Source organism: Malaclemys terrapin, chromosome 8 (assembly GCF_027887155.1).
Source record: "Malaclemys terrapin pileata isolate rMalTer1 chromosome 8, rMalTer1.hap1, whole genome shotgun sequence".
NCBI lineage: Eukaryota > Metazoa > Chordata > Testudines > Emydidae > Malaclemys > Malaclemys terrapin.
The window spans coordinates 100606280-100629699 of NC_071512.1; the positions used below are offsets into that span (position 1 = coordinate 100606280).

General features: G+C 44.7%; 1 protein-coding gene across 5 annotated transcripts in view; it reads left to right on the forward strand.

Annotated features, from left to right (window-relative positions):
* Nucleotides 1-23420, forward strand: part of TTC39A (tetratricopeptide repeat domain 39A) — an 80114-nt gene that overhangs the window by 21407 nt on the left and 35287 nt on the right. For all 5 annotated transcript variants that reach the window (XM_054036811.1, XM_054036807.1, XM_054036809.1 and 2 more), the window contains exons 3-5: nt 3468-3599; nt 11964-12040; nt 20260-20327. In XM_054036811.1, coding sequence (XP_053892786.1) covers nt 3468-3599; nt 11964-12040; nt 20260-20327 — 277 coding nt within the window. The remainder of the gene's footprint in view (nt 1-3467; nt 3600-11963; nt 12041-20259; nt 20328-23420) is intronic.

Below are 23420 nucleotides of genomic sequence, written 5' to 3' on the forward strand. Positions count from 1 at the left end.
AAAGGCATGGATCATGGTGGCTATCCGAAAGAAAAGGTCACAACTTCCTGTGCAGATGTGGATGAATAAAAGCCTTTCTGGGCACTGCTGCCATGTTATGATCACGTAACAGCTGGAGATCTAGCAATGCACCTAACTGGCAAACCTGAGTCACAAGTGTTGGATAAATACCTTCCGTCAGCCGGGTTGATGTAATCTTCACCAGATCCTTCTACTGCTTCCCCTAATCTATCATCATTCTTCCAGTCTTAATGACTGAAACTCAGCCAGATTGGTTTTATCCCTGGGTGAAACTGGCATCGCCTGCTAGGGACAGGGTTCCTACCTTTATAGGCTTCTCTACAAATACCTGCCTAGCCAGTGTTTGCTCATGACAACTTTTGGATGTAATGTAAAACCAGGATCCTGAATACTTGTGGTCATTAAAGGTGCCATGGCTCCATTCTTCAGGATTTTAATCCCATGACATGGCCACATTCCAACTAGGAAATTACATTCTCCAAACCAAGAATTCATGTGTAGTTTCAGTATGATATGGTATTCTTCACTTTCTGCCTGTGACAGGGCCACGCTCTGTCCCCGTCCTGTGATGCCTTAGAAACTGTTCAGACCCACTTTCTTCTTGGGTGCAGCTTATATTTTATTCTAAACCCACCCACCAACACCCATATAGTGCAACATCACAGTTTGAACCTCTACTTCTTTCAACATTTCTTGGCTAGGGTCCTGGGAAGAAAGGAGGTCTCCCTCTCTCTAGGGAGCTCCTTCAGTCCAGGCTTAGCTAGCCCTCTCCTCAGTAACACCTCCCACCTTTTATCCTGTTGGTCAGCTTGGGGGCTAATTAGTTCCTTACCTCCCAAGCTTCTCCTTCTGATTAGCTCGTTATTCAGTCAGACGTTCCGGGGGGAACTAGTTGAGGCTTCGGTGATCAGACTGCTGATGCATCTGGCAGATCTCAGTGCTTTGCCCCATTGCTCTGAACTCTTTTGTAGCTGCTCTTTATTTAAAGTCTACTTTCTTTCACCCCCAAAATGACTGCATTTCAACTGGATGAGTAAAATGATTCTGTCCTATACATATAGTTTTGTAATCCGCAGGTAAAAGTTATTGAGCTTTGGGAGCATTGGATTACATGCACTACAGAAATGTCAGCCAGCGTTGCAGGGGAATTGGTGGGAAGGGGCAAATCTGGTTTTACCATTCTCTGGAGTCTAGCTATAAAATTATACTGATTTGTCTCCCCCATGGGGGCTTTAATAACACTGACAGAAAATGGCCAAAATACTGGCTGGCCTGCTTCTGCACTTACATATGCTAGCGTAGATCAGAAGATCCTCAGAGGAAAGCTGTTGTTACAGAAGCACAGATTAGTATTTATTATTTATACAAACCTGCTCATTAGCCTCCTATTTTTGTGTAATTCTGGCAACAGCTGAGAGCAAACAGATCATGTACTAGTGGCAGAAACTTCTGATTAAAAAAGACTAAATGGGAAGGCACAGCTTGTTTCTGTTCGTATAAAAAGATTAGGGCAATATGACTCAACTAAGTCGATAAAACACTTATTTTAGAGGGATATAATGTAATTGATGCTCAATTTGCACTAATTTGTTATCAAGCTAGTGTGCTTTAGAAAACAATGGTGAAGCCCTGGTTGTTGGAGGAGAGAGGTTTTTGTTAAATTGTGCCTTGACTTGCATAAAATGGGTTTCTTATTGGACTGGCTTGTTTTCAACTCTTTACTATTATTCATTACTAGCGAATATCTATTCACTCATGAGAAGTATGGAATTAAGACCGAAGTCCTCTGCACATAGCACACTGCAGCATAGGCAGGGGAATTAAGCTTTTTTCCTCTTCATTGGTCTGCCCATCTGCTTAGCCCTGCTCTGATGGGGCTACTTCTACGGATAGAAAGGTTCGGTCTCCGTAATGCATTCTTCCTTTGGCCTTTTCTGCTGAAACCGGTTCAGTTGATTTCTGGGACTTGTAGATCCTGTTTACTCTCTTGCATCCCTCTTTTTACATGTGATGCTGATCAAGATCCAACATGCTGCTTTAGACCTCTTCCTAAAAGCTGTTACAGGCCTTATTCAATGGTATAGATTCAGAAAAGGCCAAACAGGACCATTGTGATCATCTACTCTGATCTCCTGCATAACACAGGCCATAGGACTTTACTGAATTCATTCCTGTTTGAACCAGAAAAACATCCAGTTTGTTAAAAATGTGCACTTTAGTTCTAGTCTGAGTTTGTCTAGTTTCAACTTCAGCCATGGCATCTTGTAATACCTTTGTCTACTATACGGAAGAGCCCATTCTGAAATTAAATAAACTCCAACAATCACCTCTGCATCAGATATGTATCCTCATCTGAGATATGATACTGGCTTGAAAAATGTTACATGTATTACATGTTATAAGATCCAGGGTACAACAACTTCTGGGCCTGGAGGTACTAATTACTGTTCCTTCAGAACTTTTGGATGAATACCATCTGGTGCTGGTGACTTATGACTGTTTAATTTATCAGTTTGTTCCAAAACCACATCTATGGACCAATCTGGGAGAGTTCCTCAGATTTGCCACCTAAAAAGAATGACTTGGTTGTGGGAATCTCCATCACATCCTCTGAATATATTTTAAAAATTAATTAATAGGAAAAAGAACAGCTAGTTGGTAGATCTCAAAATATAATTGTAAATGGGTAGTCATCATTAAATGTATGTATTTCTAGTGGACGCCTCCAGGAATAATTTCTTGGTTCTACGCTATTTAATATTTTTATTAGTGACCTGGAAGAAAACATAAAATCATTATTGACAAAAGTTTGCAGATCACACACAGATTGTGGGAGTGGTAAATAATGAAGAACATTAAGTCATTGATACAGAGCGAAGCACTTCACCTGGTAAGCTAGGTGCAAGAAAATAATGTGTTTAAATACAGCCAAATGTAGAGTCCTATCTCTAGGAACAAAGTGTGCAGGCCACGCTTACAGAATGGGGATCTCTTTCCTGGGAAGTAGTGACTCTGGGGGGAAAAACACTTGGGGGTTAAGGTGGATAATCAGAAGAACATGAGCTCCCAGTGTGACCCTGCGGCTAAAAGGGCTAATGGAATCCATTGATGTATAAATGGGAATATCAAATAGTAGTGGGGAGATTATATTACCTCCATATTTGGCACAGGTTTGACTGCTACTGGAATATGGTGTCCAGTTCGGGTTTCTACATGTTAGGACAGTTGTTGAAAAATTGGAGACCATTCAGAGAAGAGCCATGAGAATAATTAAAGGATTGAAAAAATGCCTTATAAAGTGCCATGTGAAATCCTGCAGTATCTGTTTGTTCAAATTGTATTCAAATTGAGGGTGGAAGGTGGGAGATAGGCGTGAAATGCTGAGACATTTGGCCAAGTCTTTAACAGTTTTGAAAGTAAGATTAGTTTTTTTTTTTTTTAAACAGAACTAAGGACAGTATGTATCACGCACTGACATATGCCACCATACTAGAAATGCAAGCCATGATGACCTTTGATGCCCAGGACATGCTGAATGCAGGAAACACAATGAAAGAAGCTCAAGCCACCTGTCAAAAGTAAGTGTGGAGAAGTGCATTGGGCAGTTGGTGCCCTCCTCCGAGAAGTCATGAAAGATTTGTAGATGAAGGAAGGACATGTGCAGTACTGCCAATTCCCATAATTTTATCGTGACTCTAGCAATTTTGGGGTGGCTTTTACCTGTCTCGTGAAAACACGATGCAAGGCACCAACTCACAAATTTTCCCTTATTCAAAATAGCCACCATCTCCTATTAATGTCAGTGGGGCCGAGGCCAGCAAGATGCCGCCATTTCCCTATGATCTATCTGCATTGGACGTGAGGCTGCCCTTTATAAAGCTAGCTGCTGCCCCCTATTGTTTTCAGTTGAACTGAAGCCAGGCCCACAGGCAAAATGGCTGCCACTCTATGGGTCTGGGTGCTGGACAGGACGAAGTCAGGGACTGTGAGGAGCAGCAGAGACACTGAAGGGTGGATGGGGAGAGTGTGGGGGAGCAGGAGCAGACTTTGGGAGCAGGAGAGAGGGATGGGGAGGGGATTGTGGAGCATCTGGAGCAGGAGGAGGCAGGTACGGAGGTGCAGGGAAGGGGTAGAGTCAAGGAAGTGTTGCTTCAAGCAAAAGGCTAAACCAATCCCATTGTTTTTACTGTGGCATTATTGCTTATATGAATGATTGATATAAGTGTGATCAACTGTGGATTCTGTCTGCACCACTTCCGAATTGTGGATGATTTTATGAAATTGTATCATGGAAATCATTGTGGATGCCCCAGGAATTGAAGAAGAGCTCTGTGTAGTTCGAAAGCTTGTCTCTCTCACCGACAGAAATTGGTCCCATAAAAAATATTACCTCACCCACCTTATCTCTGTAATATCCTGGGACCCACATGGCTACAGCAACGCTGCATTAGCAGGGTTGTATCATGTCTCTGCCAGCCAGGCCAAAGACAATGGTGAGTGATCATCATACAAAGGATTGTGACACTGGATTTGCTCTAGCTGGGTGAAGACCTTTCCTCCATTTATCTGAAGGCGGAAGAGGAGTTTGGAAGTAATGGAAAGTTATCAGGTGGAGAACAAAAGAGTCAGATGTCCCCAGCAGGAGTCTATAAAGGAACTCTTGAGGGGAAGTGGAAATGGGGAGAGAGCTATCTTGCACCAGAGTTGGATGAGGGAGGCTGCTGCAAGAGCAGGGTAGGCAATACGATAAAAGATCCTGACTGACTGACAGAACACAGATGATCTCCCAAGGGAGGTGAGCTAGTGAGGGACGCTGCATTTAGAGTGTTTTATTGTTTTGTATGATCTGTACTCTCCTGTGCTTTGTATGATTAAGGAGAAAAGAGCCTAAAATTGATAGATTGAACACAGTGGTGTGTGTGTGCAGAGGCGCTGACTCCGTGGGTGCTCCAGGGTTGCAGGGGGAAAAAATGATGGGTGCTCAGCACCCACCGGCCGCCCCCCTCTCAGTTTTGCCCCCCCAGTGCCTCCCACCCACCAGCGGGCCCCACAGATTAGCGCCTCCTGGCTGCCGCAATCAGCTGTTTCATGGCATGCGGGGCGGGAGAGGAGCAAGGATGCGGCGCGTTTGGGGGATGGGGCGGAACTAGGTGGGAAGAGGCAGGGTGGGGGTTGAGCACCCCCTGGCACTTCTGAAAGTTGGTGGGTGTATGTGTGTGAGAGAGAGAGAGAGAATGTAACTGGCTTCACAACTACTGCACACCCCTAAAGGAGTTAAATTGTAAACCAGAAGCTTTCCACCCATTGGGCGGAGTTCTGGTAGAGTGGTGTGTTTAAGTATTGAGGGGTCAAGGCTGTGTTTAGAGGGGTTAGTGTGGCTGGAAAGCAGGTTCCAACACTCAGAAGGGGGTGCCAGATGGAAGGTCTGCACCCTGAGAGTGTGCTTAGGGACCCCAAGATTTGGGCAGTGGTTGGACTCCGTTGACGCTCCAGATGCTTAACACATCCTGGGGATCTAGAGCAGCAGAAGCTTGGAGTCGCCTAGTGGGTGGCCATGAAGGGATGGTCTCTAGGATCTCTGACAGTAAGTTTTTGCATAAAACAGTGTCATTATGGAATATTACAAATACTTTCAATACTTAATTTTTTTGAAATATTTAATTAAGGGGATTATATAACTGTGCTCCTGAGAGGGCTGCCCACTGGATAGCTGCCCATGTATTTATTTATTTTGATTAGTTATTTCATGCTTATTTGTGAATCCGTCATCTGGTCTTTTATTGCAGGACTACATAAACATGTGAGTTTACTCAAATGTAATGACTGAGCATATTTCTCTTCTGCTCTTGCACACTATGTACACAATACTCATTGTTGCTTAAGTCCGTCTCTTGACACATTCCTATTCAGCTAAACTGGGAGTTCATATTAAGGTCTTTAATGTGAATATCTGTAACTCATCAACCCGATAAAGTAATACAAGTTCTGTGTGTGAGTGTGAATCATGATGCATTAATTAGGTCAGTGGTACTCAAACTATTTACCATCCAGACCTTCTTTTTATCAAAGCAAATAAACTAGGATGGGAGAGAGGCAAGATAGGGGAACTGCCATCCATTTCCTAGTACTATCTTAAGCCTTGTCTACGCTAAAGGGAAAAGTCGATCTAAGCTACACAAGTTACGTAAATAGTGCAACTCAAATCGACGTAGCTTAGGATGAGCCGATGTCCTGATTTTATAGGGACAGTCCTGATATTGGAGGCTTTTTTTTATATGGGCTCCTATTACCCTTCACCCCCGTCCCGATTTTTCACACTTGCTATCTGGTCACCCTAAGCTTAGATCTACTTACCACGGGGTCCACACTATGCAAGTGGAGTACAGGAGTCGATGGGAGAGCGATCTGCAGTCAGTTTAGCGGGCCTTCACTAGACCTGCCAAATTGAACGCCGATGCATCAATCACAGCATGGTAAGGGTACACAAGCCCTTAGCGTAAGTGGAGTCTCCATCTGAGCAGATGGAGAGGCATGCATTTTTGTGAGCATTAACGCTTGGGTTTTCAACCTGAAATGATCTCTCACACATTGGCAGAGAAGTAGAGTGGAATGAAAAAGTCAAGCAACAGACTATAAATCATGATTTGCTGGAGTTCTTAAAATCTCATGATTTTGGGGGGAGGGGGTCCGACTCATGATTTTTGATCTCTTGAGATTGGCAATACTATATGTAGTTTACATTTCCTCCTATTAGTAGACAGAATGCAAGGAGAACACAGGGTGGCAGCAAGTAAAATTATATACCTGCTATTGGTGAGTTTGCATAGTTGAATCCTGTACAACTCTCTCCTGTTGCTGCACTTCATTCAGCTGTTCACTTCCATATTCATTTATGTGCCTGTCTCTCCATTCGTCCACTCACTAGCTCTCCCAAATGCTGCCCTTGTAATAAATATAAGTACAAATAGCTATTCATTATGGATTCAAAGCCAAACCACAATGAACAGCCAAATGTGGCTAATTCTGTTATTAATGAAATGTGGATTAGCACAAAATGTTTCTAAACTATTTCATGGAGTAAGACTTTTCTACTTTATTTTGTATGAGTTTGTGAGGGTTACTTAGTATCGGTATTGACCAGTAATACTGCTGATAAACAGTATTCTTTGAACTAGCTGATTGAATATAGATTCTCTGTTTGAATGCATTTTCTTTCGTAATTTACTGGTGTTCTTTTGGTACTGCAGGGTAATTTCAAATTTCACTACAAAAAGAAAAATGAATAAATTGTAAGTTTAGCAAATTATTGCATATTAGCAGATAGTTTCTTTATTTACACAATTTTCACTGTCTCTCTAATCCCATTTGTTATTTCAGTGAAGGGAACAAGGGAGAAGTGCTGAGTGAGTGAATGGTTGAAATGTAGGTCAATAACTCAAATGGACCAAGATCTCTTAGATTGAGATCAGATTGTCTGCCTGAATATTGGCAGAGGTATGCATGGCAGGAACAAATGTTAAATCTTCTCTTCTTGGGATTTAGCCAATATAGGTTACTGTGTTTTTGGAAATATATGGAAACCTTCGTGCGAGGGCTGCCTTTTGGACTAGTGAGCTCCTGAGATGGTGAAATCCAGAGGGAAGCGATTGTTAGGCTCTTGCTTATGAAACCTTCTCTTGTTACTGACAATCTCCTAGGTACCATCTCATCACTAATCTTCCTTTTTGGGAAAGATTAATGTGAAGGCTTTAGTAGGCAATTATGGCAACCCCTGGGCAGTGATGAGCTCCCCAAATCCTAAGAACCAGTTCCCCCCTCGGTGGCACTTTGGCGGCGGGGGGCCTTCACTCGCTCCGGGTTTTCGGCGGCAGGTACTTCACCCAGTGCAAGTGAAAACCCCACCCCACCCCGCCGCCGAAGACCCGGTAGGGAACCGCGCGGTGAGTAGAAGCCCCACGTGCCTGTCTCCTCCCCCACCCACCCATCCGACCCCAACCTATGTCCTGCCCCTGACTGCCCCCCTCAGAACCCACAACCCATCAGCCTTCCCCGCTCCTTGTCCCCGACCACCCCTTCCTGAGACCCCCCACCCTAACTGCCCCCCAGGACCCCTCCCCCTACCCAACTTGCCCTGCTCCCTGTCCCCTGACTGCGCCAACCCCATCCACCACCACCCCGACAGACCCCCGGAACTCCCATGCCTACCCACCCCCCCCCCCCGTCCCCTGACCGCCCCCCTCAGAACCTCCGCCCCCTCCAACTGCTCCCTGCCCCTTATCCAGCCCCTCTTCCCAGCCCTGGCCCCCTTATCATGATGCTGTGTAACGATGCCACGTGGCCGCTGGAGCTCGCAGCCCCACCCCCTTACCATGCCACTCAAAGCAGCAGGAGCTGCAGAGCTGCCCAGAGCGCTGACGCCGGCAGCGCGGTGCGCTGGGGCTCTGCGAGGGGGCAGGGAAGTGGGGGAGGGGCCGAGGGAGCCTCCCCAGCTGGGAGCTCAGGCGGGCTGGGCAGGACGGTCCCGCGGGCCGGAGTTTGCTCACCTGCCCGCCCCTTTAGGAACCGGTTCTATACCAGCTTCTAAATTTAACAATCGGTTCCTGCGAACCGATGCGAACTGGCTCCAGCTCACCACTGCCCTGGGCATAATTCTACAAAGTCTTCAGCACTCTCCGCTTCTATTGAAATGTGGGCATGCTGCAAGGCGTCTGTTAGCACGCGTTTTCCCTGAGGGGTTCTCTTCGGGAATTGAGGCTCTTTATTTTGAGGACAATCTTCTTGGTTGCGTTGGCTTCAATAGAGACAAATTCTGATATCCTTACTCACCATGAGTAGCACTTCACGACTAACCAGATCAATTAATCAGATCTCAGTTGCGTTAGGGTATGTCTACACTAAAGTTAAACACCCGTGGCTGGCCCATGTTAGCTGAGTCGTATCTCCGTCTATGAATTGCCATGACAGTTGCACTTCTCTGAGACCACACAAGTCACAAAGCCCAGAGTGAATCACATAAGAGTTGGAGAAAAGCCTTTTTCATTGAAGGGCTCAAGCTGCAGAATGCATTTCCAAAGTGGATGAATCTAGAGTCTGATTGCTTTTAGAGAACACTGCAAAACTTTCCTGTTTGATAGTAGTTCCACCATAATCAGAACAACACTCAACAGCTCTCCTTTCGCTACACACAAACCGCCAAGCAAAAAGCCCCTATCCCAAGGACAACATTCCATGCTTAAGGAATGGACCCCATGAGGTCCTGTGGCAACAGAAAAGTACCTAATCCATTTTACATAAAAGGCTCTCTCTGACACCACAGTGATGGGCAGCAATACAGTACTCCACAGTAGATGTATCTACTCCATGTATAGTCCCATTGAAGTCAATAGGACTAGTCACAGAATGAGGAGATCTTCAATGCGAGTCAGAATCTGTCCTATTTTAGCAGATGTTTAGTGCTGAAATTTTCATTGTCATCCAAGTTTGCTTTGAGGTATGTTACATATGTGTGAAAGTAATGTGTGGCTACACATCATAGGGTCATAGACTTTAAGGTCAAAAGGGACCATTATGATCATCTAGTCTGACCTGCACAATGCAGGCCACAGAATCTCACCCACCCACTCCCGCAACAAACCCCTAACCTATTTCTGAGCCATTGAAGTCCTCAAATCATGGTTTAAAGACTTCAAGGTGCAGAGAATCCTCCAGCAAGTGGCCCGTGACCCATGCTGCAGAGGAAGGTGAAAACCCTCCAGGGCCTCTGCCAATCTTCCCTAGAGGAAAATTCCTTCCCGACCCCAAATATGGCGATCAGCTAAACCCTGAGCATGTGAGCAAGACTCACCAGTCAGACACCCAGGAAAGAATTCTCTGTAGTAACTCAGATCCCACCCCATCTAACATCCCATCACAAGCCATTGGGCATATTTACCGCTAATAGTCAAAGGTCAATTAATTAGGTTATCCCATCATACCATCCCCTTCATAAACTTATCTGGCTTCAAGACTAAGCTTGATATGTCTTTTGCCCCCAGTGCTCCCCTTGGAAGGCTGTTCCAGAACTTCACTCCTCTGATGGTTAGAAACCTTCGTCTGGCCAGTTTATATCCATTTGTTCTTGTGTCCACATTGGTACTGAGCTTAAATAATTCCTCTCCCTCCCTGGTATTTATCCCTCTGATATATTTATAGAGAGCAATCATATCTCCCCTCAGCCTTCTTTTGGTTAGGCTAAACAAGCTGAGCTCTTTGAGTCTCCTTTCATAAGACAGGTTTTCCATTTCTCGGATCATCCTAGTGGCCCTTTTCTGTATCTGTTCCAGTCTGAATTCATCCTTCTTAAACATGGGATACCAGAAGTGCACACAGTATTCCAGATGAGGTTCCACCAGTGCCTTGTATAACGGTACTAACGCCTCCTTATCTCTACTGGAAATACCTCACCTGATGCATCCCAAGACCGCATTAGCTTTTTTCACGGCCATATCACATTGGCGACTCATAGTCATCCTGTGATCAACCAATACTCCGAGGTCCTTCTCCTCCTCTGTTACTTCCAACTGATAACAAAAATTCTGGTTATTAATCCCTAAATGCATGAACTTACACTTTTCAGTATTACATTTCATCCTATTACTATTACTCCAGTTTACAAGGTCACCCAGATCTTCCTGTATGATATCCCGGTCCTTCTCTGTATTGGCAATACCTCCCAGCTTTGTGTCAGTCACAGACTTTATTAGCACACTCCCACTTTTTGTGCCAAGTTCAGGAATAAAAAGATTAAATAAGATTGGTCCCAAAACCGATCCCTGAGGAACTCCACTAGTAACCTCCCTCCAGCCTGACAGTTCACCTTTCAGTATGACCCATTGTAGTCTCCCCTTTAATCAGTTCCTTATCCACCTTTCAATTTTCATATTGTTTCCCATCTTTTCCAATTTAACTAATAATTCCCCATGTGGAACCGTATCAAATGCCTTACTGAAATCAAAGTAAATTAAATCTACTAATCTAAAAAATTTGTTACCTTCTCAAAGAAGGTGATCAGGTTGGTTTGGCATGATCTACCTTTTATAAAACCATGTTGTATTTTGTCCCAATTACCATTGACCTCAATGTCCTTAACTACTTTCTCCTTTTTTCCCAAGACCTTGCATACTACAGATATCAAACTAAAAGGCCTGTAGTTACCCGGATCACGTTTTTGTCCTTTCTTAAAAATAGGAACTATTCTCCAGTCATACGGTACAACCCCTGAGTTTACAGATTCATTAAAAATTCTTGCTAATGGGCTTGCAATTTCATGTGCCAGTTCCTTTAATATTCTTGGATGAAGATTATCTGGGCCCCCCGATTTAGTCCCATTAAGCTGTTCGAGTTTGGCTTCTACCTCCGATGTGGTAATACACCTCTACCCCGATATAACGCGACCCGATATAACATGAATTCGGATATAACGTGGTAAAGCAGCGCTCTGGAGGGGGCAGGGCTGTGCACTCCGGCGGATCAAAGCAAGTTCAATATAATGCGGTTTCACCTATAACGCAGTAAGATTTTTTTGGCTCCCGAGGACAGCGTTCTATCGGGGTAGAGGTGTATCTACCTCCATATCCTCATTCCCATTTGTCATCCTGCCATTATGCCTAAGCGCCTCAGCCTCATTAAAGACTGAGGCAAAGTAAGTAATAAGAAGACTAGCAGCACAGGGAGCTCCGAATGCTCTGGGAGACTGATCATTAGCAGCATTTTCTACTGGTTCTGTTTCATGGCTCCGCATTTCTGGCATAATTTAAACATAAAAGGTGAGATGACAGTTGGTGGATGCAAGCTGGAGTGGAGGTGTGTTTGTGGCAGTATGGAAAGCCAGCTAAATGGTATAGTTTTTCAATGATTCCCCTTCTTGTTCAGAATGACCAGACTTGTTTTTTCTTTCCCATTAGGTTTAGGAAGAAATCGACTGTAGCTGATTCCTTTAACAACCTTGTGCATAGACAAAATCTCGAACACTTTACTGAAGGTAAGGTTCCATCTGGCTCATGTAATGTTTTTTTTTTCTGTGCCTTTCACTGATGGGAATATGCAGGACTAACTTTACAGATTCAATGGTGATGGTGGGTGTTTGGGATCTTTTCAGACACTTACCACTGGATGCCTGTAGACTTTTGGGTGGAATTCAAGATGTTGGGTGTTACCTTTGGGAGAAATTGTCCCTCTCTGTGTGATATTGCCAAAGTGGGAATCAGGGGAGACTCTCGAACTGAAACAGCCTTGATTTAATTGAGAGGGACCCTCAAATCTTCTGCTTGAGCCTGTTAACCTCCAGACATCTTTTCTGCAAAAAGAAGAACAGGAGTACTTGTGGCACCTTAGAGACTAACAAATTTATTAGAGCATAAGCTTTCGTGGACTACAGCCCACTTCTTCGGATGCATATAGAATGGAACATATAATGAGGAGATATATATACACACATACAGAGAGCATAAACAGGTGGGAGTTGTCTTACCAACTCTGAGAGGCCAATTAATTAAGAGAGAAAAAAAAAAAAAAAAAAAAAAAACTTTTGAAGTGATAATCAAGCTAGCCGAGTACAGACAGTGTGATAAGAAGTGTGAGAGTACTTACAAGGGGAGATAGTCAACGTTTGTAATGGCTCAGCCATTCCCAGTCCTTATTCAAACCGGAGTTGATTGTGTCTAGTTTGCATATCAATTCTAGCTCTGTAGTCTCTCTTTGGAGTCTGTTTTTGAAGTTTTTCTGTTGTAATATAGCCACCCGCAGGTCTGTCACTGAATGACCAGACAGGTTAAAGTGTTCTCCCACTGGTTTTTGAGTATTTTGATTCCTGATGTCAGATTTGTGTCCATTAATTCTTTTGCGTAGAGACTGTCCGGTTTGGCCAATGTACATGGCAGAGGGGCATTGCTGGCACATGATGGCATAGATCACATTGGTAGATGTGCAGGTGAACGAGCCCCTGATGGTATGGCTGATGTGATTAGGTCCTATGATGATGTCACTTGAATAGATATGTGGACAGAGTTGGCATCGGGGTTTGTTACAAGGATAGGTTCCTGGGTTAGTGGTTTTGTTCAGTGATGTGTGGTTGCTGGTGAGTATTTGCTTTAGGTTGGGGGGTTGTCTGTAAGCGAGGACAGGTCTGTCTCCCAAGATCTGTGAGAGTAAAGGATCATCTTTCAGGATAGGTTGTAGATCTCTGATGATGCGCTGGAGAGGTTTTAGTTGGGGGCTGAAGGTGACAGCTAGTGGTGTTCTGTTATTTTCTTTGTTGGGCCTGTCTTGTAGGAGGTGACTTCTGGGTACTCGTCTGGCTCTGTCAATCTGTTTTTTCACTTCAGCAGGTGGGTATTGTAGTTTTAAGAATGCTTGATAGAGATCTTGTAGGTGCTTGTCTCTATCCGAGGGATTGGAGCAAATGCGGTTATATCTTAAAGCTTGGCTGTAGACAATGGATCGTGTGGTGTGTCCTGGATGGAAGCTGGAGGCATGTAGGTAAGTGTAGCGGTCAGTAGGTTTCCGGTATAGGGTGGTATTGATGTGACCATCGCTTATTAGCACAGTAGTGTCCAGGAAATGGACCGCTTGTGTGGATTGATCTAGGCTGAGGTTGATGGTGGGATGGAAATTATTGAAATCATGGTGAAATTCCTCAAGGGCTTCTTTTCCATGGGTCCAGATGATGAAGATGTCATCAATGTAGCGCAAGTAGAGTAGGGGCGTTAGGGGACGAGAGCTAAGGAAGCGTTGTTCTAAGTCAGCCATAAAAATGTTGGCATATTGTGGGGCCATGCGGGTACCCATAGCAGTGCCGCTGACTTGAAGGTATATATTGTCCCCAAATGTGAAATAGTTGTGGGTGAGGACAAAATCACAAAGTTCAGCCACCAGGTTAGCTGTGACATTATCAGGGATACTGTTCCTGATAGCTTGTAGTCCATCTTTGTGTGGAATATTGGTGTAGAGGGCTTCTACGTCCATAGTGGCCAGGATGGTGTTTTCTGGAAGATCACCGATGGATTGTAGTTTCCTCAGGAAGTCAGTGGTGTCTCGAAGATAGCTGGGAGTGCTGGTAGCGTAGGGTCTTAGGACAGAGTCTACATAACCAGACAAGCCTGATGTTAGGGTGCCAATGCCTGAGATGATGGGGCGTCCAGGATATCCAGGTTTATGGATCTTGGGTAGCAAATAGAATACCCCTGGTCGGGGTTCTAGGCATGTGTCTGTACGGATTTGTTCCTGTGCTTTGTCAGGGAGTTTTTTTAGCAGATGGTGTAGTTTCTTTAGGTAATCCTCAGTGGGATCAGAGGATAATGGCCTGTAGAATGTGGTGTTAGAGAGCTGTCTAGCAGCCTCCTGGTCATATTCCAATTTATTCATGATGACGACAGCACCTCCTTTGTCAGCCTTTTTGATTATGATGTCAGGGTTGTTTCTGAGGCTGTAGATGGCGTTGTGTTCAGCATGGCTGAGGTTATGTGGCAAGTGATGTTGCTTTTCCACAATTTCAGCCTTTGCACGTCGACGGAAGCAATCTATGTAGAAATCCAGTCTGTTGTTTCGACCGTCCGGAGGAGTCCATGCAGAATCCTTTTTTTTGTAGTGCTGGTAGGGAGGATTCTGTGGGTTAGTATGCTGTTCAGAGGTATGTTGGAAATATTCTTTGAGTCGGAGACGTCGAAAGTAGGATTCTAGGTCACCGCAGAACTGTATCATATTCATGGGTCTGGAGGGACAAAAGGAGAGGCCCCGAGATAGGACAGACTCTTCTGCTGGGCTAAGAGTATAGCTGGAAAGATTAACAATATTGCTGGGTGGGTTAAGGGAACTACTGTTGTGGCTGCTTGTGGCATGTAGCAGTTTAGATAGTTTAGTGTCCTTTTTCCTTTGTAGAGAGGCAAAGTTTGTCTTGTAAATGGCTTGTCTAGTTTTTGTAAAGTCTATCCATGAGGAAGTTTGTGTGGAAGGTTGGTTTCTTATGAGAGTATCCAGTTCTGAGAGCTCATTCTTAATCTTTCCCTGTTTGCTGTATAGGATGCTGATCAGGTGGTTTCGCAGTTTCTTTGAGAGTGTGTGACACAGTCTCTCAGCATAGTCTGTGTGATATGTAGATTGTAATGGATTTTTTACCTTTAGTCCTTTTGGTATGATGTCCATCTGCTTGCATTTGGAAAGGAAGATGATGTCTGTCTGTATCTGTACGAGTTTTTTCATGAGGTTGATGGATTTCCATTCCATACGGCTAAATGCAGTGCCTTGCATAATGACAAGTTTCAGAGTAACAGCCGTGTTAGTCTGTATCCGCAAAAAGAAGAACAGGAGTACTTGTGGCACCTTAGAGACTAACAAATTTATTAGAGCATAAGAGAGACTACAGAGCTAGAATTGATATGCAAACTAGACACAATCAACTCCGGTTTGAATAAGGACTGGGAATGGCTGAGCCATTACAAACGTTGACTATCTCCCCTTGTAAGTACTCTCACACTTCTTATCACACTGTCTGTACTCGGCTAGCTTGATTATCACTTCAAAAGTTTTTTTTTTTTTTTTTTTTTCTTTTCTCTTAATTAATTGGCCTCTCAGAGTTGGTAAGACAACTCCCACCTGTTTATGCTCTCTGTATGTGTGTATATATATCTCCTCATTATATGTTCCATTCTATATGCATCCGAAGAAGTGGGCTGTAGTCCACGAAAGCTTATGCTCTAATAAATTTGTTAGTCTCTAAGGTGCCACAAGTACTCCTGTTCTTCTTTTTGCGGATACAGACTAACACGGCTGTTACTCTGAAACTTTTCTGCAAAGATAATCTTTTCTTTTATGCACTTGTGCATAGTGCAGGATGAGTCTTGGAGAGGTTTAGTGATGGGCAGGGTTTCTGCTCTTTTGGGACCAGGAGAGGCCTGGTCCTATGCTCCTATGAATGCATTTATTGAAAATGTATAAAATCTGAAATTTGCTAATCCCATTAGGCGCTGGTTCTCTGACATCAATTTCATTACACAGTGTAATTCCAATTACACGTAGCAAGGTTCAAGTTCTAGCTTTGTTTGCATCTGGGCAACTCAGTCCATGTAACTGTGTAATTGAATTTAAATGGTTATGTAATGCTCTATTAGATCTCTCTTTATTAAAAAACGGCCATTTCCTTGATAATAAACACTGAATATGTGCATACACAGTACACTATAATAACTCATCAAGGGCATGATGCACAATTGGACTAAATGAGATAGGGTCATGTGATTAAAAAGCTTAGCACTATTGTGTAACATCTAGGAGGGAAATAATATTAAATTATTTTTGTCTCATGATCTTGTCCGTCACTTAGGTTGTATTTGGTCATGGAAGCAAGAGTGTGTGTGTGTGTGTGTGTGTGTGTATTTCAGTCAGTGTAGACAGACCCTCGCAAAATAGTTTAATAATTTGCTGAACAGGATCTCAGGACTATCAGAGGAATCAACTCTTAAGGATGGGAGGTGGAAAGTAATTACAGTATTGCCAGCCCTACATGTGTAAAAATCATGAGTTAAGTATCAAAAAATCATGAGATGGGCATAAAAATAACGAAATTTACTAAAGAATATTAATATTGGGATTCTTATTTGTCTTCTGGTGTCTGAGCCTTTAGAGTGCACTCAGATCAAGTTTTCAGACTTTTCTCTATAAGCACGAGAGCTAGAAACTTAATGAAAAAGAAACAAAAAACCCTGACATTCCCACATGACTCCAGGAGCCTGGGCTTAAAATCCCTGCACCAAATATCACAGGACTCATGAATAAATTTAAAGAGTTGTCAACACTGTAATACTGCATAAAACAAGCTGAACGTGATCTCTGAAGGAAATACAGTAAGGAGACTCAGCCTTGGGTTGGACTACGTTTAACATGTGGCTTGTGTTGTATAGAGCTACGTATGTTGGACCATGCATTCAATTAAAGTAAGATTGTAGTATTCAGTGATCCATTTCCAAAAACTAAACCAGCATTTCAGATCTTTGGGCCCTTCTTGTATAAGATCCAGTTCCCCAGCATTCAGATGTGGTATTTTCTTTCTTTCTTTCTTTCTTTCTTTCTTTCTTTCTTTCTTTCTTTCTTTCTTTCTTTCTTTCTTTCTTTCTTTCTTTCTTTCTTTCTTTCTGTTAATTCTATTTGCCAGGGGGTTGGTTCAAGAGCTTAAAGTGGGCACAACCCACATGTTCATTCTGGAGCCACAGCTGTTTTTATCTTGTGTGACCATCCTCTGTCCAGTTGCTGTTGTGCATCATTATAGCCTCCAGCCTGATGTGGGAGGGGCACAAAATAAAGCTCTTCCCTCAAGACCTCCGTTAATGTCACCCTACTAATCTGTTGATTGATGCAGGGCTGACCTATGTGCTTTGCATCTCAGGACGGAAAATGTATTTGGCTGCCCCACAAGTAGCTGAGTGGGAGGGGAAAAACAAAACAAAAGAACCCCCCCCCCCCCAAAACAAAATTGCTGAGTGATGTGGCCCCTTCCCACCCCCTCCATCTGTTGATCTGGTGCCCCTGGAAGTTGGTGCTCAGGACGACTTCCCTGAATAGAGGGAAGTGCCTAAGAGTGGTTCACACATCTCTTCCCCAGCTCCTTTTTCTTTGTCCTTTCACACACACCCCACTCCACCCCCAAATGAAATGTCTTGCCTCCTGTTGCCCAGGGAGAAAAGGGCAGAGGAGAGGATATGATATGTTTGCAGCCTCTATCTTGCTGGCCCATGTTTGATGCTGCTGCAACCTCACAGCAATAGTGTTTAATTGCTACATTGCTATAGCGCTTTGTTCTCAAAGCACTGTATTAACATTAACTACTTCTCACAACTCCCCCATGAGGTAAGTTGATGTTGTTATCCTCATTATACAGAGGGGGAAGCGGAGGCACAGAAACAAAATGATCAATCGAAGACTGGTTGTCTCAGATCCTAGTGAGTGCCCCTTCCTGGCCACCTGCTAGGGCTGCTGGGAGGGGAATCCAAACCTCTGCTGTGCTGTATCTCCTGGAGCCTGGCCACTGCCCCACTCTGAGTTCCTAGGCACACTTTCAGGGTGCTGATCTTCTATCTGGCACCACCTCTGAGTGTCGGAACCTGCTGTCCAGCTGCTTAGCCCCTCGGAGTTCAGTGCTGACCCATCTCACTCCCCAAGACTTAAACACACCCTCCCCCAGAACTACTCCCCAGAGATGTGAAGCTTCTCATTTATAGTTTAATTCCATTAGAGGCACACAGTGATTGTGAAGCACTCAACATCCGTACTTTGCCAAGTCTAACCTTATCCTTTATAGACTATCAGGGTTGGAAGGGACCTCAGGAGGTCATCTAGTCCAACCAACCCCCTGCTCAAAGCAGGACCAATCCCCAACTATTTTTTTTTTGCCCCAGATCCCTAAATGGCCCCCTCAAGGATTGAACTCACAACCCTGGATTTAGCAGGCCAATGCTCAAACCACTGAGCTAACCCTCCCCCTTTAATCATGTAAAGCACGGGCAAGTATAGATCACATAAAATAATAAACATCTGAAACTGCAATATCCCTCACTTTCTATTTCACCCTTCCCTTGGGAGTCGTGGTTCTAGGAAGGCAGGCAGGGAGGATGTCCCCTGCCTCCTGCCGGCTGTTACATGGGTGAGTGGTCGCTCCCGCATGAACTGGAGAACATGGCTGGCCGCTAAGCAGACTAGCCTCTACCCTTTTAAAAACCTTCAGTGCCCTGTGTCAGGTGACACCTTTGCCAGTTCCCCACATGAGCCCAAACTCCTGTCTGATGACTGATGCCAAAGTGACTTGCCCCCTGCTAAACTAGTTTTCCTGGGCAGGGGATCATTCTTTTGTCTAATGTGAATAGATTTCCAATGATTGGGTATCCTCTATTGTTGTCCTTTTGCTACCAGCCTTCGGAATTTTCAACCCAACGCGGAGGCAAACAGCATAGAGAAGGCAAAAGGCTGCATATTCAGAATGGAGTGTACAGCCTGACATAGGCACACAGGGTTCATAATCTCATACAGAATTCATAAATCATACATATTCCCTATTCAGTACAGGAGTGTCAGAACCAGGATTAGAATTCAGGTGGGACAAAGCATAAGAATGGCCATACTATGTCAGACCAAAGGTCCATCCAGCCCAGTATCCTGTCTACTGACAGTGACCAATGCCAGGTGTCCCAGAGGGAGTGAACCTAACAAGTAATGATCTAGTGATCTCTCTCCTGCCATCCATCTCCACCCTCTGACAAACAGAAGCTAGGGACGCCATTCCTTACCCATCCTGGCTAATAGCCATTAATGGACTTAACCTCAATGAATTTATCTAGTTCTCTTTTAAACGCTGTTCTAGTCCTAGCCTTCACAACCTCCTCAGGCAAGGAGTTCCACAGGTTGACTGTGCGCTGTGTGAAGAACTACTTCCTTTTATTTGTTTTTAAACCTGCTGCCCATTAATTTCATTTGATGGCCCATAGTTCTTGTATTATGGGAACAAGTAAATAACTTTTCCTTATTCACTTTCTCCACATCACTCATGATTTTATATACCTCTATCATACCCCACCCTTAGTCTCCTCTTTTCCAAGCTGAAAAGTCCTAGCCTCTTTAATCTCTCCTCATTTGGGACCCGTTCCAAACCCAAGCTTGCTTGTGCCATCTTGCCAAAGTGTCTCTCCTTGGCTTGGAGGTAACTCTTCTAGAGTGAGACAATAGACTGGTCTCCATGCCCATTTGGGTCCCCGTTCAGCAAAGCACTTAAATACATGCTTGACGTTCAGTATATGACTTATCCCATCTCTATGCAGTATAGCTCTTTAGTTTAAATGCCTCGGTGGATAGGGATGGGATGATTTATATGCTTAAAATTAAGTACTTGCTTTGTTGAATAGAGCCTTCATCATTATTTCTCTGCTGAGACTGCTACAATTTCTGGTGGTGATCATTGCATTCTAGACCCCGCTCTGCCAAGATCTGGACTGAGACCCCCACCGAGCAGCCACTTGGTAACAATTTTGGGTCACTATCACTTGGGGTTAATTCAACAACCTGGAAGAAATAAAGTCTGATCAGATTTTCTTTTTGAGGTTTTCTCACCCTTTGCATTTACTGTATTCTGTTTTCCTATTTGGGGGTATAATACTACTACTTTAATTAATCTGTTGTCTGATTGTGTCTTTTCCCTCTCCCACCCTTACCCTTTCACACTAGAGGAAATTCATGCAGAAATTTGCTATGCTGAATGCTTGCTTCAGAGAGCGGCTCTCACATTCCTGCAGGTACAGTACCACCCATTATGGCTGTTTCATGAAAGCAGGAGGGGAACAGGAGGTTTTGGAAATCAATTGTATACAGATGGAGATCTTTATGTGGGACATTAAAGTGCACATTTTCATACACCCATGCAAGTGACCCAGGTCAAGTCTACTGGACCAAGTCTCTGGGCCCACATCCTCCAGTGGTTCTCAAACTATTGTACTGGTGACCCCGTTCACATAGCAAGCCTCTGAGTGCGACCCCCCCCCCCCTTATAAATTAAAAACACTTGTTTATATATTTAACACCATTATAAATGCAGGAGGCAAAGCGGGGTTTGGGGTGGAGGCTGACCGCTCGTGATTTCCCCCCGTAATAACCTCCTGACCCCCAGTTTGAGAACCCCAACTCCAGGGTATTTAGACACCTAACTTCCATTGAAATTAGTAGGAATTAGGTGCCTAAGACGTGGGCCTTACTTCTTGGTCTCAGAGTGCTGTGGAGGCAGTTGCAGTCCGTGGGGGGGGGACACTTTGCAGCTCTCTCTAGCACCCCCTCTGCATGATGTAGGAGTGATGTTGATGTACTTGGAAAGGAGTTGTCCTCACATTCTTCGGCTGGGTGGAAGGTCACTTCAGTAAGCGTGGCAAGTGTACGAATGGGGGTGGGATAGCATGGAAGAGAAACAAAGGTCATTGGAGTTGTAGCATGCAGAGGAACTTGTTCCTCTGCTTCTCCCAAAATCCAATGAGTAATCAAAGGGCTGGTCTACACTGGGGGGGGGGAGGGGGTGTCGATCTAAGATACGCAACTTCAGCTACGGGAATAGCATAGCTGAAGTCGACGTATCTTATTTCGACTTACCTCGGGTCCTCACGGCACAGGATCGACGGCCGCAGCTCCCCTGTCGACTCCGCTACCGCCACTCACCCTGGTGGAGTTCTGGAGTTGACAGGAGCGTGTTCGGGGATCGATATATTGCATCTAGATGAGCCGTGATATATCGATCCCCGATAGATCGATTACTACCTGCCAATTCAGCGGGTAGTCTGGACATACCCAAAGTAATGAATCTACATTAACAAGGTTGTTCGTTGTTGTTGTTCTTGAAGGGCTGTCACCCCTGGACGTTCCACTGATTGTTGTTACTAGTCAGTGCTGAATTGTGTTATGGGAGAAAAAGCGTTGCCTCTCTCTTTCTCCGTGTAGCTTCTGGTGTCTTCTGTTTAGAGTACAAAAGCTGGGCTTGCCCCAGGAGCTAACATCAGCAGCTGTCAGCTGAACTTCAGTCTGTGGTTAAAGCAGGTGAATGAGAGTTTCAATTCTTAATTTCTATCCCTGACTCAGGGCTAGTCTACACTGGCAATGCTAAACGTGGCTTGTGTAGTCACGGGAGAGAGCTCTTCTAGCGCTCTAAAAAACCGCCTCCACGAGGGGCGCAGCTCCCAGTGCTAGTGCACCATTGACACCGGCGCTTTACAACGCTGAACCTTGCAGCGCTCAGGGGGGTGTTTTTTCACACCCCTGAGCGAGAAAGTTGCAGCGCTGTAAAGTGCCAGTGTAGACAAGCGTTCAGTTGCATCTCATGGTGCGGTGGACAAGTCACTTAACCTCTCTGCCTCCCCATCTGTGAAGAGGAGATAATCAAATTTACCAGCTTTGATATCTGTGGCTGAAAGGCACTACATAGTTCTGGTAGTGTTCTTAGTATCTTAGGAACGGGACATTTACGGCAGCGATGTTGGCCTTAACTGGTAATTTTCTTTTTAAAACCATAAGAGAAAGGGCATAACTTCTGCCTCCTACGCATAAAGAAGGCCCTGTTCATGTGCTCCCTCTTCTGACATGTCTGTACAGCGTTGCTTAGGCTGGGATGCACAAGACATCATTCATTTTCTGTTTTAGCTTTTTAATTTTTCATGGAGGCAAGAACTAGTTTTAAAAATTAAATGAAGGTGCTTTACCTCTTGTACTTACTAAGAGTTTTTAGAGTGGTTACTTTAGATGCTTACTGAAGATTACCAAAACACTGTAAAAAGCCACTTTGCCCTTTTCCCAGGAAGTACAAACTACAATGAAAGCTTTGTTATCCGGTATGTTGGGAAGATGGGGGCTGCCAGTTAGCCAAAAATTAGTTAACTAAGAGTTGTACTTACCAATGGAGGGAAGGGAGTTTGGGTGCGGGAGGGGGCTCAGGGCTGGGAGTTGGGGCATGGGGTGTAGTTCTGGGAGAGAGTTTGGGTGCAAGCCAGGGCTCGGGGCAGGGAGTTGGGGTGTGGGAGGGGTTTCAGGGTGCCAGATGCGGGCGGCGCTCACCTTGGGCAGCTCCCTGCAAGCGGCGACATGTCTCTGCTGCTCCTAGGTGGATATGCGGCCAGGCAGTTCTGCGCACTGCCTCTGTCCACAGGCACCGCCCCTGCAGCTCCCATTGGCCGTGGTTCCCAGCCAATGTAAGCTGCGGAGCCAGCACTCAGGGCAGGGGCAGCGCATGGAGTCCCGTGGCCATTCCTCCACCTAGGAGCAGCAGGGACATGTCATCGCTTCTAGGGAGCCACGAAGAGCCAGGTAGGGAGCCTGCCAGACCCGCGCCAACTGGACTTTTAATGGCCCGGTGTGCGGTGCTGACTGGAGCCACCAGGGTCCCTTTTTAACCAGGTGTTCCAGTTGAAAACCGGACACCTGGCAACCCTATGAAGATTTGTATTGGGAGATATCAGAAATGCCGGTTTCTAGAGCTTTCCAGTTGGTAAAGTGCCGGATAACACAGATTTTACTGTCTTGACAGTTCAAAGGCTTTTGGTTCATAGCATTTGTTTCTTTCTATGATAGAATATTCTATCTACTGAATTCAGGTGAAATACATAGAGCATGGATGCCACTCATCAACTGCTTTCTCAAATCCGCCTCAGGGTTTCCCTAGGAGATTGATATTCAGGAATCTCTTGTAGCATTGATTCTTTTCATTCTTAGCAATGACCTTTCTGTGACCTTTCTGAATGTCTGGGCTGAAACTGAAGTAAATGTCCTGTTTCTGAAACCTTCCCCCAGCCACTAAACAGAAAGCAGCCTTTAAACTAGTATGTATGATGCCCTGTGGAACCCTCCAGTTGGATGAT